We start from the raw sequence: 16,285 nt of genomic DNA on the forward strand, positions 1-16,285 counted from the left end.
AATTGATGAAAAACAAGGTAAATATGAATTAAATAAAACAAAAGGAAAACAATATGGTTGAGGTCATTGAAAAACATTTTAATAAAGGTTTTCACTGGAAAAAACAGGCATTTATTGCAAATTTTTCAATGGCCATAGGTACACATGTTAGTATAGAAAATATTTGACTCATTAAAAATCATTTAGAAACTCATCTACTCAACGTTCTTCAAGCTGCTGAACACAGTTGTGAACTCGCCTTAACCCTCAGACATACCGTTTTCCTAACCCTAACCCTAGTTTGAGCCCTTAACCCTAATTGAAGCCATAGATATCTTTGAAATCTTCAGAAAACCCATTTAAAATTGATGAAAAACAAGGTAAATATGAATTAAATAAAACAAAAGGAAAACAATATGGTTGAGGTCATTGAAAATCATTTTAATAAAGGTTTTCCCTGGAAAAAACAGGCATTTAATGCAAATTTTTCAATGGCCATAGGTACACGTTAGTATAGAAAATATTTGGCTCATTAAAAATCATTTTGAAACTCATCTACTCAACGTTCTTCAAGCTGCTGAACACAGCCGTGAACTCCCCTCAACCCTCAGACTTACCGTTTTCCTAACCCTAACCCTAGTTTGAGCCCTTAACCCTAATTGAAGCCATAGATATCTTTGAAATCTTCAGAAAACCCATTTAAAATTGATGAAAAACAAGGTAAATATGAATTAAATAAAACAAAAGGAAAACAATATGGTTGAGGTCATTGAAAAACATTTTAATAAAGGTTTTCCCTGGAAAAAACAGGCATTTATTGCAAATTTTTCAATGGCCATAGGTACACATGCTAGTATAGAAAATATTTGGCTCAGTCAAAATCATTAAGAAACTCATCTACTCACCATTCTTCAAGCTGCTGAACACAGCCGTGAACTCCCCTCAACCCTCAGACTTACCATTTTCCTAACCCTAACCCTAGTTTGAGCCCTTAACCCGAATTGAAGCCATAGATATCTTTGAAATCTTCAGAAAACCCATTTAAAATTGATGAAAAACAAGGTAAATATGAATTAAATAAAACAAAAGGAAAACAATATGGTTGAGGTCAGTGAAAATAATTTTAATAAAGGTTTTCCGTGGAAAAAACAGGCATTTATTGCAAATTTTTCAATGGCCATAGGTACACATGCTAGTATAGAAAATATTTGGCTCAGTCAAAATCATTAAGAAACTCATCTACTCACCGTTCTTCAAGCTGCTGAACACAGCCGTGAACTCCCCTCAACCCTCAGACTTACCGTTTTCCTAACCCTAACCCTAGTTTGAGCCCTTAACCCGAATTGAAGCCATAGATATCTTTGAAATCTTCAGAAAACCCATTTAAAATTGATGAAAAACAAGGTAAATATGAATTAAATAAAACAAAAGGAAAACAATATGGTTGAGGTCATTGAAAAACATTTTAATAAAGGTTTTCCCTGGAAAAAACATGCATTTATTGCAAATTTTTCAATGGCCATATGTACACGTTAGTATAGAAAATATTTGGCTCATTAAAAATCATTTAGAAACTCATCTACTCAACGTTCTTCAAGCTGCTGAACACAGTTGTGAACTCGCCTTAACCCTCAGACATACCGTTTTCCTAACCCTAACCCTAGTTTGAGCCCTTAACCCTAATTGAAGCCATAGATATCTTTGAAATCTTCAGAAAACCCATTTAAAATTGATGAAAAACAAGGTAAATATGAATTAAATAAAACAAAAGGAAAACAATATGGTTGAGGTCATTGAAAAACATTTTAATAAAGGTTTTCCCTGGAAAAAACAGGCATTTATTGCAAATTTTTCAATGGCCATAGGTACACATGCTAGTATAGAAAATATTTGGCTCAGTCAAAATCATTAAGAAACTCATCTACTCACCGTTCTTCAAGCTGCTGAACACAGCCGTGAACTCCCCTCAACCCTCAGACTTACCGTTTTCCTAACCCTAACCCTAGTTTGAGCCCTTAACCCTAATTGAAGCCATAGATATCTTTGAAATCTTCAGAAAACCCATTTAAAATTGATGAAAAACAAGTTAAATATCATGAATAATAAAAATGCTAAATATGTTTGAGATCATTTAAAAAAAATGTCTTATGTATTTTTCTCAATTTTAGGATGGTTTAAAAAACTTTTTCTCTTTTGTGAAAATGTTATTTTTTGTTTACAGCAAAACTCAGTTTCAAAGAAGTAGTTTAGTGAACCATTAATGAAGAACTGAGATAAAAACGGTTTAAATATCCCACAACACCCAGTTTGCCCATTGCTACTTTTTGCCAATTGAAGATGTTGACAAGCCAAGCGAATCACAATCCTTTATGGGATGGAGCGTTTTTATGAACATATTCATGGATCAGGGTCAAAAGTAAAAACATCAATTCAATGGCTTTTTGAAATATTGCAATGTAAGGTGAATACCTCACGAAGATAGTTTCTTCTTATAATATTACCGTTTCCGAATACAGTTGACAAATCCCAACACTGTAACAGCGTCAATGTTTCAGTTAAATATTAGAGAATAATTATCTATCGTATACCTGCCCTTACAATGTTTTCTGCAATAAAAATGCAAAGAGTTAAAGATAATACAAACCACATTAAATGATGAATAAATATAGACGGTGCTTGATACAGATCTGGTCGATATCAAGGCTTTTATCATCAAGATGGGAGAATTCCTTTTTGAAAAACAGTGCGCAGTTTTTCATTTAAAAAAAAAAAGAAAGAAAGAGAAAAACAGTTCTTGGGGCCCACATGGTCCTGGGCTCGTTATGTGGGTAAACGCACGCACACACACAGACCTATACCTTAGAGGACAGGTAAAGTGTGAGTCTACCAGCGTACGGTCAGTTCAGCTGGCTCGGTTAACAAGTCCCAGGTGCTTCCTCACACTCTTCCTCTTCCTCTTTAAATTTTGGAAAGACCCTTCTTTCACTTCTTCCTGCGCACCACCGTCCAACCGTCCTCATCCGGGCCTGCACTGGGTGGGGAAGGGGGGTCCTGCTCATTGGGCAGCTTGGCTGAGGACTTCGTCTCTGTTGCTTCTCCACAGTCCATAGCCTGCCAATTCCAATGCAAGAGTTCTAAGTTATGGTAAATGGTACAAAGCGCTTTACAATTGATGCCTCGCATTCACCCATTCACACACACACACTCACACACCAACAGTGAAAGGCTGCCATGCCAGGTACCAATCAGCTCGTTGGGAGCAATTAGGGGTTAGGTGTCTTGCTCAGGGACACTTCGCCATGCCCAGGGCGGGGGATCGAATCGGCAACCCTCCGACTGCCAGACAACCGCACTTACCTCCTGAGCTATATCGCCCCAGAGTTAGATTGAAGTATCCACCGTCAGTTAACTGCAGCAGTTTAGTTTTCAAAAAATCTAATCAATTGTATTTGTGTGGCTCTTTTCACTGCCACAAAGATGCTTTACAGAGTGGGGGAAAAGGGCAAAAATGGAGCAAGAGCAAAAACAGACCAAGAACCCCCCAAACAGCAAGCATGTGAGGCAAAAAACAAAACCAAAAAAAAACCCCCAGTAGCATTCATACATAATCCTGTATGTGTTTTCAGTTCATAAAACCATTAAAATGTTTATTTTAATGTACCTCTGCACCCTCCTCTTCCTCCTCACTCTCTTCCTCCTCTTCCTCATTGGCGGGGGTTTGCACTGATGTTGCCTTGGCCCTCCCAGTAGCCTTCTTCTGTGACAGCTTGGCGATCTGACCTTCGACCTCTGACCAATTCCCTTGTTCACACTGCTTGAAGAACTGACTCACTTGCAATGCCACCTGGTAAAGAATGGATGCATTTGCGCAAAGGTGAGATGAATGTACCAAAAACAAGATCATATGGGCAACACCATGGTTACTGATGTTACAAAGGCAGGATATTTGCATGGTGAAGTCCAATAGAGCTACATATAACAGAGACTGACAGGATTATTTCCATCTGATGGTAAAAAAAAAGCATATATCAGTCATTATTATGTAGCTGTACATTATATTTACATTGTATCCATTAACACAGCTGGATATATACCGAAGCAATGCAGGTTAAGTACTTTGCTCATGGTTACAACGGCAGTGTTTAACCTGGGAATTGAACCTGTGACCTTTAGGTTACAAGACCAGCTCTTTACCCATTACTCTTAAATAAGCTGTGCAGATAAATGTGTAGAGTTTCATGTAACAGAAAACTGAAGCAAATGCATTAAAAAAACTACAAGTGACGGGCAGTGTACTGTATAAAATCCAGGCACATTTTATACAAGTGAAGAGATAAAAATTCACCTGAGGCAAACTGCCATCATCAACCACCGTGTCAAACTCATTGTTCATCAAGTCCGCTAGGAAATCCTCCACTTCATACTGCTCCAAGTTATCTAGAAAACACGACAAAACACCCCCATTACCACTGACATCCCACCAATTTCCAAGCTGGGAACAGAGCAAACCTATTTGTCACACCACTCTACCCGACCAAGAACCATGGTGGTAATTTCAGACATGAGTCAACTATTGCCAACAAGAAATGTCTTTGTAGAGCAAGAGTCAAAACAAACCCATTCATAGACAGTAATGATCCTCCCCCTCAGTGTTTCATGCATTAGTGTTTCATTATGTTCAATTTCTGTAGCTTAATGCTGTACTTTTCTTTATGTAATGGAAGTGGATACTTGTGCTTACACTTTGCATTGCTAGCTCTTGGCCAGGTTTCCCTTGTACAAAAGGGGTTAATGTTAATGGGTCTTACTTAGTAAAACGTAAAAAGTATCTTGGGGTAGGAGTGTGTGAGCTGTTTAAAATGCCACCTTCCACTGCCAGACGGTACAGTCGGAGGAACATTCCCCTCACAACGGTCAAAATCCAAAATCCAACAAAATATAGAGGTGTTGCATTGCCTGAAGGAAATGCACCTGTCATACCAACAGTAGAGTAGCTCATACAAACTAGTTAAGGGAGTCACAGTAGTCAAGGTGATGGACCCAAAGGTGCGAAAAGAATACTAGGCTGATTTGTCAGTTAGCCCAGCTTGAGAAGCTAGCCTAGCCTTGTGCTGATTCATGATTACTGGGAGAAAGTTTACATAATGAGTTAATATAATAAGGTTCCTCGGCGTTCATATTACAGGCCTACGTTTTGAGACAGTGAAGCAAGGGCGGCGCAATATGAACACTTTTAATAGCCAAGTTCTTAAAAACACCTGAATTTTAACGGAAACATGTATTCCGAAGGCAATGTTTTGTGACAAAATATGAACGTAGGTAATAACTAGTAACATATGTTCAACCCTCCAGCACTATCACAAACAACAGTACTAAATGATCAGATACGGATGTAGCCTAGTGAATTAATAATGAAAACAGGCATACTTACTATTTTCACGGAAGTACTGCTGTACAGCATCAACCATCCAGTTTGCTTTTTGTTGGCTGTGAACTCCACCGAATCCATTATCCACTGCGATCTGCAGCGAGAGAGAAGAAATGTCAGATTGCTTCGCCTAATAATCTGCTTGATGTCAGGGTTGTCGTTTTGCCTTAAGCAGCTACAATTAGATATCTACTGTACAATTGTTGCATGGCGTGTGCACATTTAAGCCTTTCATTAGACTACTTGTACAAACAATTCACTACAAATCTTTGTTTGTTTGGAAAGGTCCATACACGCATTATTTACAAAATGGTAAGGTTAGTTATAGTTAATAGCCTACTGCAAAAAATGGACCGGCAGCTAGTTCTAACTGCTACTCTAAGACGTATAACAATCGCTAAATAGTCTGGTGGTAGCTAACATTAGAGCTATCGATAACTAGCTTGTTTTGAATTCGATTAACGTTATTCATCTACCGAGTTTAAACATTGTTCCAAGGAGAAGTCATTAACGATATTAACTGAAGACTTCAAAACACACAGGGGATAACGAAGTTTAAATAAATTTCATATTACATTAACTAAACAACGATTATCCTCAATACCCTCTCGAAGGAACGGAGACGGCTAACTATCTCAGCGAACTATCAGCTAGCTGTCGCCAACTTAGCTCTACACTGTGTAGCTATTTAAAGTGGTAAAGCATCTTTTTTCCTATAAAGTGTCAGAGATATATATCTGGTGTGTGTTTCAAAACAGTAAACATACTTGCAGTACTGGCCACGTTTCCAGAACAGCTCTCACAGCCTCTGTGAACAGTTCACGTGCTGTTAAGGGCGCATCCATTTTGAAAATAAGCAAGCATTCAGACTGCAAAACTCAGCCTGGAAACGGAAAACTAGCCAATCGCGGAGACAATCGATGGATTAAGTCTCCAGATGGTCGGTCTCAGGTTGAATGCCAGTTTTATAATCTGGTTTCTCCATGATATTCTATCATAGATGTTGCTATGTGATTCTCGTAAACACAGCTTGAATTATTTTCCATATGAGTATAAACAATTGTTTTAGCATTGGATTTTTAAACACCCCCGACAGATCACCAATCCATTGAAGGGCCCACACACCATTCACTCACACTTTCATACCCAAAGGACAATTCAGAGCCTAACCTGCGTGTCTTTGGGCTGTGGGAGGAAACCGGAGTACCCAGAGGAAACCCACATGGACACGGGGGTGGACATGCAAACGCCACACAGAAAGGCCCTCACATTCAAACTCATAACTTCATGTTGTGAGGCAACAGTCCTGCTCTCTGCACAACCCACAGTTGATATCGTTGTTAGTAAATCTGTTTAAATTCAAATTAGTAGGAGTTTAGTACTGAGTCCATAGATCTGTGAGATTCAAGCTGGTGAATTGACTCCTTTATTATGACTACTGGACTCATATAATCAACACAATGGGCCTCATTCATGAAACGTGTACGATCACATTTGATCGTAACAAGTGTGTAAGAACGTTTCCAAGAACATCTCAGCATTCATAATTTTTTTCTTATGTATTTGTTCATGGCTGTTTCCTTATGCTAATCACATGAGCAGGATTACGCATAAAATCTATGAGCAGTCAGCATTCATCGTCTCAAACACCAGGGGTACACCGTACGCACAAAAAACAAAGCTTTGCATGCGTGTCATAAATCCCATATATACTGTCGCTCACCTCTCAGAGCACCATCCATGTTGTATTTGTATTTGATGGTGTGTCATATAATCCCATATGGCATAGGCCACATGGGAGGCATGAGACAAAAAAAAACTTTCATTCATTCATTCATTCATTCATTCATTCATGTGTCACTAATATCCGTGTGGGGAGGCACTGAAATGGAATTCGCTTGAAATCTTTTTTTGAGTCAATTTCGAAGTCTTCGGCCTTCAATCAACACACAGACACACACACACACGCACACAAATACTGTACACTGAAATGAAAGTTTTGGAAATGAAGACATTTCGATAAAAGAAAATAAAGAATCTTGAGAAATTTGCATTGTTTTATTGAACGATATATTTTGAATACATTGAATAAAACAACATATTATATATATATTTTTTGTTTTTACAGCATTTATATATTCAAGAATAATGAAAATATTGTTTTCATACTTGAATTCCACAAGTATTTGGGCACAATACAGTAATCTATATTTTGCAGCAACTTGAAATAAATGGACCAGTTAATAAGAAATTCATAGCTAGCAAATTGCTTTTGAGCAAAATGTGGAAGAATTATATACCATGCAAGCTTGCAGATAACTTTGGTATCGGACAGTTGCAAAAGCCAATGGCAGCCAAGAACAGAAAGTTGCTGCGCAATATACATTGAACTGAAGGAAATTCTATTCATATTTATATTGTTCTTTTTATTCACAGCTATAAATATCCATTATTATAACATTTCAAATATGTAATTCACTTTAAAATAAATATCCTGAAAAGACAAATTGTTTAAACATTAAGCATGTTTTTGAATTGGAAATGTTTACATATGAGAAGCAGAATTTGACGTGTGACAATAACCTAAGATTTAAAAAATAATAATAAATTAAATTAAATTTTATAAAACAAATGAATTCCCCCCAACTTCATACTTTGGCTTAATTATGATGGCAATTATATTTTTGGAATGGGCACTGAGGCTTTTTAATTCACAGTCATATTGATTTATGAATTTGTAGATTATACTGAGGCAGCACTGGACTGTTTTCAGATTCAAAAACAGTTTGAAAAGAAGCATCCTTCCTACGTAAACAAATAAAATTCAGTAGTACCTTTACCATACCGCGTATTATACCTGTGTAACTACACATGTATGTATTATGTAGTTATTACATACGATATATATATTTATATGAAATATATTGGGAATTTTCAGCAAAATAAGGACTATCTAACAAGGGTCCATTTGCATAATATTTAATTAGTAATGACACAGATGTAGAGTCACTGTAATGTAAAGTGTGACTCTCTCTTCTTACCAGAATGAGTACTGATGTTGGCTGAAGTTATGCAAATACAAAGTGTGCTTGTATGACCGTAATAACCTGGCATTCTGGTTAGAAAAATCCTCACAGCTACTGAGGAGGAACCAGGAACACACATTCCAAAATGTGCCCAATGTATGTCCAAACAGGGATGCCTGCCATTATTGCAAGCATTTGGTTACAATCTGAAGTAAGCAAAATATTAAGTCAAAATAATTTTTTTAAACTGAGTCCAACAGCCATCCAACACACCTTTAGATTACACTCTGTGCCAAGCACTGGCACTAGTGAACTTGTTTTAATTTAACCAATGCCAGCTTTATTAAAGAATTTTGGGAAGAGCAAATTACCATGTTATCCATTGCTTCATGGATTGTATAATTAATGACTATAAAAAAACAATTTTGATGCCTGCTCTTACCAATCACTGCCCAGGATCAATTAAACAAGAAATAGTATATACAGAAAATCTGCTCACTCCATGAGAAGTTATATGAAATTAATTTTTGAGTGTTCTACATGTATGATGACCAGTGACTCGATGGTTTGTGATGGTTAGCAGCGGCAGGTGGAAGTGGCTGAGTGCCTAGCGTTACCTCCCCCACAAAGAAATAAAAAAAATAAATGAGTTATGCGTTGTTTCTTAAACACAAATACCGGGACGGCGCTTTCCAAATTCGCTCCGGGCGCTCAGCTAGCCGCGGATAGCGTCCTCGGCGAGGTCCTGTCCCACGCCCGGGTTACCATGACCACCTGTAGTCACAGAGATTTGTCTTCACAACTGCCACACCTACAGTGTACCATTTTCAAAAAATGAAGAGAAACTTACAAGAAATAAAAAATATATAAACTCTACTACAATAAAAGAGAAAGGGGACATTGTGAAATATAGTGTAGCCATGTTTTTGATCGGAATGGAGTCAACATCAGCATTCCCCTCCCACAAAGTTTTTTTTTTTTTTTCTTTTTTAACATTTACATTACTCTTCCACATTTCAAAAACTTGTTGGTAGCTGTACATCCATGCCTAAGGCCTAAACGCCCACTTAAATATAAATACTTACACAACGTTGTATTAAGCAAATCCCCCAGCCCTTTCTTTTCAATGTAACTGCACCTCAGATAGAAATTACAATCTGTGTCAGATGTCAGTGTCTATTATCTGGCAAATATAATGTGCATTTACATCAGATATTGCTTTTTTTTTGGGTGTGTCTATATGGTTTTCAAACGTTTGGCTGATGAATCTGTCTCTTTCTCTCTCTCACACACACACAGGTATATATGGTATACAGGTATACTTCAGCACACCTAATTCTCTCTCCGAGTTACATGCATGCACACACACACACACACACACACAACAAAATATGCAACGAAATTGGTTGCTAATAATGCGCCAAATGAAGAGGTCATAAAAAAAGACACAATACAGATGCACTACAGAAATACACAAAATATAATTGTCCTTTTTCTTCTCTGTAACCTTTTGCTCACAGGTGAACCTAAACTGATGAACCTAAAATAAAAATATTTTAATAAATCAGATCTCAGTTTAGATATTCACCTTTGAGACACACTGTTCAATGAAATGAAATCCTGCGTAAATGATAACTTTACTTTAGAGGTTTTACATTATTGGCTCTACACAGCTGACACGTAATGCCACTCTGGACGAAGAATAAACTCTTGATATCAAAAAGTCTGATATCAAAATTTCAGCGATTGAGTCCAGTACAAAAGAGAAAAAAACGGGCGATAAATTCAGCTTCCAGGACAAACGTGTAAGTGCTGCCGACCTCGACTGTGTTTGATGAACTGCATTTCCACGCCTGTCATACAGTAATTATAATCCATTGGGAATTTTGAAAAATGCAAGGTATAAACACAGTCAGTTATTGCGCAGTGGAGCAGGAGACCACTTTAACAGCCAAGAACAGCCATTTTAGCCCTCCCAAAAGTCACCTTCAAAAGAAACAACAAACATCAGAAAAAAACCAAATTATCTATACCAAATAGGTTTCCTATGATTAAGCAACTGTTTTTCTTCTTAAAAAATAAAAAAATAACAATATTATCATCAATGATAATTATAACAACACAAAGTTACTCTCATATTTTCACAATAATGTATTGATAAGAGGCCCTCTCATTGCACAGTATCCTGTCACACTCTGAATGAGCGTTCTCAGGCTATTTACATTTAACCAGGTTCTTCCACAATATATCATCTTGCGTTTGCCCACTTTGAACAATGAGACACCACAGATCGTTCATGTTACCAATTTAACTTCCAGCTCTCACCCCCCCTTTCTGTGGGTCACAACCAATACCTAAAAAAAGAGAAAACAAATGAGTAATCCCAAATGAAATGTAAAAATTCTCAAAAACACCCTGCTAGAAACTGGTCACAGACTCAGTGTTATCAAAATGTCCGAAAACACCTCCGCCTCGGCAGGTGTTATTTTGAAGGGTGATGGACTATCAATGTTTCACATTTCGCTTTGACCTCAACAGATTTCATACATTGCCGATTCATTAAACTGTCACTCAGATTCTGTTCCCTTGCCCTACCCCAACCATCGCCCAAACATTATTATTCCAACTGTGTGAGCTGCACGAGCTGGCACTGGCCAATCCTGGAAGAAACCACCCGCCATCTCAGCGCTCATGGGTAATTCCTTAGATTGTGCCCTCACGAGAGTGAGAGACTATCCGATCACTCCGAAAAGAGCAGGTCCCTTTCCACGCGTCCTTTCATCATACAACTAACTCACCCAGGGATCCAAAAAAAAAAAAAAAAAAAAAAGGCAAAGAACGTGTTCGTGTTTCTCTGACAGACCGCTTCCGGTTCTGCGCAAATCGTACCGACGCTGACGACGCGGGAGTTTGGTTTGAAGGGAGCGGACTGGCCTGTCGTTGTACACTTGGAAAAGCAAACCTTTACATTCATTCCAGAGCAGGGATTTGGTACAACACGACTGTAAACACTTATAGGGTCTTCCTTATGTGAAGTCTGTGGACTGGGTGAACTGTGACTAACATGTAGACTTCACTCTGCTCGCAGTTCTCCAAAATCTCCACATGTAGAGGAGATTTCTGCATTCCATGCAAACTGGTATGTAAGAAATTAGGCATTAGATCAGTTGAGTGGCAGTTAATTAATTACAGAAAGAAAATACTGGACTCGTGCCAAAAACCTGCACTGGAATTCAAGCCGCATTCAGCTGGTACATGCTGCGGTTGGTTTTCAATGCGAAGAGGGATGTGCAAAGAGAAATGCTGTCTGACGAATCAGGGACCGAGGAAGACTGGTTTGAGGAAGAGTCCCTCCAAGACATTCACTTCTCAACAGTACCTGCGTGATTTTTCACCACCTTCTCCCCCCCTCCAGATTTGACCCTGATCTGCATAATTCTTTTTTGATTATTATCATTATTATTATTGTCATCATTATTGCATTTTGTTTGTTTTATATAACTGCTTTATGTAACTATGGCAACACATCGCATTCCCAGGGTATCGGGGTTATTGCGCAACCCACATCAATAATTACTGAGTCATCGTAGTTCGAATCAATGCTTCTGCCTACTCAGCAATGACATGATATAAGTCTGTGCGCATTAACCCCTCCAACCTGCTGTTAAGGTTTGTTTCCACCTTACCTTTTTTCATACCTGTATTAAGCAGGTATACCAGATTTGTGAGTGAGCGCCATGTAACACAGTCGACTGTGTTATTAAGAAAACACAGGGCTTTTCACACATTAGCAGTAAACACAGGGGGAAAAGGATGGTAAAAAAAAAGTGTGCGATTGTCATGGTAAACTTGTATACGGTGCATGGGAGGGGGTAGTGAATATTGCTGTAAAAACCCCCACCCTCTACCTCATCTCAAATGTAAACAGCTAGAAACCCCCCACCCCCCCTTTACACAAAAACATCACAGGACCCCTTAACACAGTTGAAAAATGAAAAAAATGAAAATGTCAACAACAACAAAAAAAAAAGGAGATAAAAATTAAATATGTATCCCTTCATCACATGCGGAAATGTCTGTCAGCGTCTTGCTCTCTCTCGCTCTTTCCTTCTTCTCCTCCTTTCAGAAGAGCAGGCTCTGCCGCCGGGATATGCTGTTCACTGCGGAGAGACAAGGGGGCAACAGGGGGTTAACAGTTCTGATTGGCTGTTCAGTTCCATTAACAGTTCTGATTGGCCGATCAGTTCCATGAAGAGTTCTGACAGGCTGTTGAGTTCCATTAACAGTTCTGATTGGCTGTTCAGTTCCAATATTCAGTTCTGACAAGCTGTTCATTTTCAATAATATTTCTTACAGGCTGTTCAGTTCTGTTAACAGTTCTGACAAGCTGTTCAGCTCCATTAACAGCTCTGACAGGCTGTTCAGCTCCATTAACAGTTCTGATTGGCCGATCAGTTCCATGAACTGTTCTGATTGGCTGTTCAGTTCCATTAACAGTTCTGATAGGCTGTTCAGCTCCAGTCACATGCAAAGTCTTCACCACACACACCGAGAGGAGTAAGGAGCAGAGTAGGGCAGTGGGGAGACCACTGGGTTTTGACGCCATCGTCGAGACAACCAAGCTGACAAATGAGATGACGATAAGCACCAGGATGAGGCACAAGCAAAGCGCGCACATTGGAGGGAGTCATGGTGGGCTGTGATTGGCTGCCGGGCTGCATGCATCTGAATTCTCTGTGCCCTTCCCCGGGGAAGGAAAACGATGCTGTGGTTGATGCTCCAGCCCCTAAGATGGGGAACTACCGTACGCATATGTTTTAGGGGGGAGAGACAGGGAGACATGTCACCCCCAATATTTTCACACAAATGAACTGTAGACTAGATAGTACCGGCTAGCATGCTTGTCAGACTTGATGTATGTTCATGTAAAAAAAAGATGGCCCTGCAGTATGTCTCCTCAAAAGTTAAAATGTAATCCTAAGCCAATGGGAACTACTCCACTCTTCCATTCAAGTGGGCTGCCCCACTGTGGCCACAGGCCCACTACTGCTACTCAGTTTCTTCATTAAAGTGACATGAGGACAAATAGAAAACCAGGTCACATGACTTAAAATTAGAATTATGTGAACAATACAAAACAACTGTACCTGAATCACTGAAATTTTAAGGCTGCTGTGGTTGCCGCGTTGTATAAATAAATTGTGTGTGTGTATTTTCTGGCATAATTCAGCAACATTTGGATATGACCTGGCATATTTTGTGTAGGGTTCTAAAAGAAGGTCAGGGAATCCACTAACATGGACCATGCATTAAGAAAAATGATATCTACACACTAAAAAAACAAAAAAACAAACCAAGTGAACCTTACTACATTTTTTATGTTCAATTGTTTGATATCTTTATGACAGAAGCCAAAAATAAGACTGCCATGTTCTGCTATGTGTTACATAATAATTGTACAGTGCTTGTCAGCCTTATTGGCTCGTTGAACTTTCCCTTTTGTCCAAGTCATATTCAAGACAGGCAAACAAGGTTTTTTATTGGTGATCAGCTTCAAAGTAGTAGGCTTCTATCCCTTTTGTTTGCCATAGTTCAAAGCTACCAGGCTGCCATGGCAACAGTGTTTTAAAAGGCAGAAGCTTCCGGGTATTAATACTGCCCCCAGATTAATGAAGCAGGAGTCGGGAGACTTCCTCCTGCAACTTGCACTGCAGGCATGTCTGACTAGAGCCCTTGGCCTGGCCCAAGCACACAGGGGGGAGGGTGGGGGAGAGGTCCAGGAATCACTGAAGGAACGGTCATTTTAACAAACAAAAGAAGTAACCATTCATGGATGCGGGTTTCTGCACGTGTGCTTGACCTGTAAATTAGAGTCTATTGAAATGGGGTCAGAATGTACAGAATTGAATGTTTTCAAGGGCTGAGCGTCTGTGGCTGTTGTGGTTATTTCTGTGGGGAACCCTGAAAAGTGCCAAACTCCCGGTGCTGTACAGGTATGGGGCATGCCGTCCCACCAAGGTGTAATTTGGCTGGATGGCATACCTGCCATCCCAATCAGTGTGCAATGGTGTATTCTTTCAGCTATAACCACAGTTTCCTATTTAAAAGTGCCAGTTCGACAATGTGCTTTTAAAAGACACGCTGCTGTCCACTGATCTTTCTTACTGAAGTCTGTAAGAATGACAACAACAGAAATCAGTATCATCAGCACTTGAGTGGACATTCAGTGTATACTTAACATGCGCTACACCTTTTTCTGAGTTAAAAATACTGTGGATCTGGGAGTAAATTAATGAATTTATCCAGAAAACAGAAGTTCCCAAAAAATATGCCATGATTAAATCATTAGCAATATCTGAAAATCAACTGAAATACATGGAGGCACAACTATTAAATATATAGTACAAAAAAATTCAAAGGTTTGGATGCATATATGAAAGAAAAAAATACATACATTGATTATGTCTAGTCGTAGCAAGGCCATTAACATCTTAAATGACCCACCATTTAAGTGTCGACAGCCAGAAGGACCAGTTTTTGGAATGGTTATCTTTTTCAAGGTCAAAATGGGGGACAGGGGCTGCACGGTTTGGACACACAGGACAGTTGAGGGGATAAGAGGAGGAGGCTTATTGGCTCCTTCGTGAGCACAGCGAGGGAACGCACTGTACCTAAGGACTGGCGGAACCTTAGGCATCGCTGCAGAAGCTCTGGAAGAACAGCGACGCAGAAGTTAAAAACTCAAAAAATTGTGCACACAAAAAAAAAAATCTAAATTACCCACAATGCATTAGCAAACGAGCACGGGAACTGCCAAGGAGGGGGGGGGGGGGGTGTTACCGAAGCAACAGCTCAGAAACAGGCCAGGCCTGGATTTAGTCTCACCGCTTTGGTGGTTTGTTCCCTCAACATTCAGTAACTAGGGAATTGGGGATCTACGACAAATGTGACAAATTACTAAAACTGTGTTATTTCTTGGGTGTCGTACATGAAGTAATATTTTATCTGGTTTCAATAAAGGCAATCCATACCTGTTATTTATTAAATTACAACATACGTACAGTAGCAAGCTACTCACTGTAGGTGCTGGTAGAACTGCAGATGCCGAATGTTAGAAACCTTTCTCACACACTGAGAAAACATATTTGCGTATCCATTCAATTGACTAGAATGTTTAGGCAATTCCACCGAATTCAAAAGGGCCTTAAAAACAAGCACAGAAATGCACACTATGTTCTTTGTATCCGAGCTGACCTCCTGGCCAGGTCTCCACTGCAGAAGGCATCTGATAGCCGGACAGGAATCCCAGTTCAAATAAAGGAAAGATTTAAGTTAAATAAAGTGAAATAGAACTCTCGAGTCCTCTGGAGTTTATTTATTATAGTTATTATCTTTGCCAAAGCAAAGACGCTGTGATTGACTAAGGCCTAAAAAAAACAATGGTCTCTTGAGAGAGCAGGTTACTGGAAGAACTGCCAGCACTATACAGCTTCAACACTTAAGCTGGACTGGAATGTAGGACTCCTTACAGGTTACAGTAAGGAGTCTTCAGGTTATTGTCATGTTAATCCTGCCATGAAACTGGGTGGGCAATTTAAATGTATGTTTGGCAGATGCACAGACGACCCAATAAATGTCACAAAATGGATGGTGCACCTTCTCATGACTACATCAAAGCAGAAACTACATTTTTAATGCCTCTCATTAACCTACACGTATGTTTTCCTGTTAATTTATTTAGTGGCATGTGTTTGATAATTGCATTTCTCAGAACAGCCTTTATTTCTCTGACATGCGAAATTCATTAAATCCCAAACGGAGTAGGTCCCTTTCAGTAATTTATTCCTTATTG

General features: G+C 39.1%; 2 protein-coding genes across 2 annotated transcripts in view; both read right to left on the reverse strand.

Annotated features, from left to right (window-relative positions):
- Positions 1 to 739: 739 nt before the first annotated feature.
- tsr2 (TSR2 ribosome maturation factor) lies at positions 740 to 6,332 on the reverse strand. The gene is made up of 5 exons (XM_064300580.1): positions 6,175 to 6,332; positions 5,411 to 5,501; positions 4,325 to 4,416; positions 3,641 to 3,823; positions 740 to 3,090 (listed from the first exon to the last, which is right to left on the reverse strand). Exons 1-5 carry the CDS (start codon positions 6,250 to 6,252, stop codon positions 2,962 to 2,964), a joined length of 573 nt encoding a protein of 190 aa, XP_064156650.1. The 5' UTR covers positions 6,253 to 6,332; the 3' UTR covers positions 740 to 2,961.
- Positions 6,333 to 7,446: 1,114 nt separating this feature from the next.
- cdk16 (cyclin dependent kinase 16) overlaps positions 7,447 to 16,285 on the reverse strand; it is a 42,133-nt gene continuing 33,294 nt past the window's right edge. Inside the window, exons 17-18 of the mRNA XM_064300581.1 lie at positions 15,105 to 15,143; positions 7,447 to 12,593 (exon numbers count right to left, since the gene is read on the reverse strand). Coding sequence (XP_064156651.1) covers positions 12,556 to 12,593; positions 15,105 to 15,143 — 77 coding nt within the window. The 3' untranslated portion in view covers positions 7,447 to 12,555. The remainder of the gene's footprint in view (positions 12,594 to 15,104; positions 15,144 to 16,285) is intronic.

This window comes from Anguilla rostrata, chromosome 11, assembly GCF_018555375.3.
Source record: "Anguilla rostrata isolate EN2019 chromosome 11, ASM1855537v3, whole genome shotgun sequence".
NCBI classification, from domain to species: Eukaryota; Metazoa; Chordata; class Actinopteri; order Anguilliformes; family Anguillidae; genus Anguilla; species Anguilla rostrata.

Coding starts and splice junctions, on each gene's coding strand:
- tsr2 (XM_064300580.1), bottom strand. CDS start 6,252: ATGGATGCGCCCTTAACAGCACGTGAACTGTTCACAGAGGCTGTGAGA. Junction 5,502..6,174: donor AAACGTGGCCAGTACTGCAA/GTATGTTTACTG, acceptor CTCTCGCTGCAG/ATCGCAGTGGATAATGGATT. Junction 4,417..5,410: donor GCAGTACTTCCGTGAAAATA/GTAAGTATGCCT, acceptor CGTGTTTTCTAG/ATAACTTGGAGCAGTATGAA.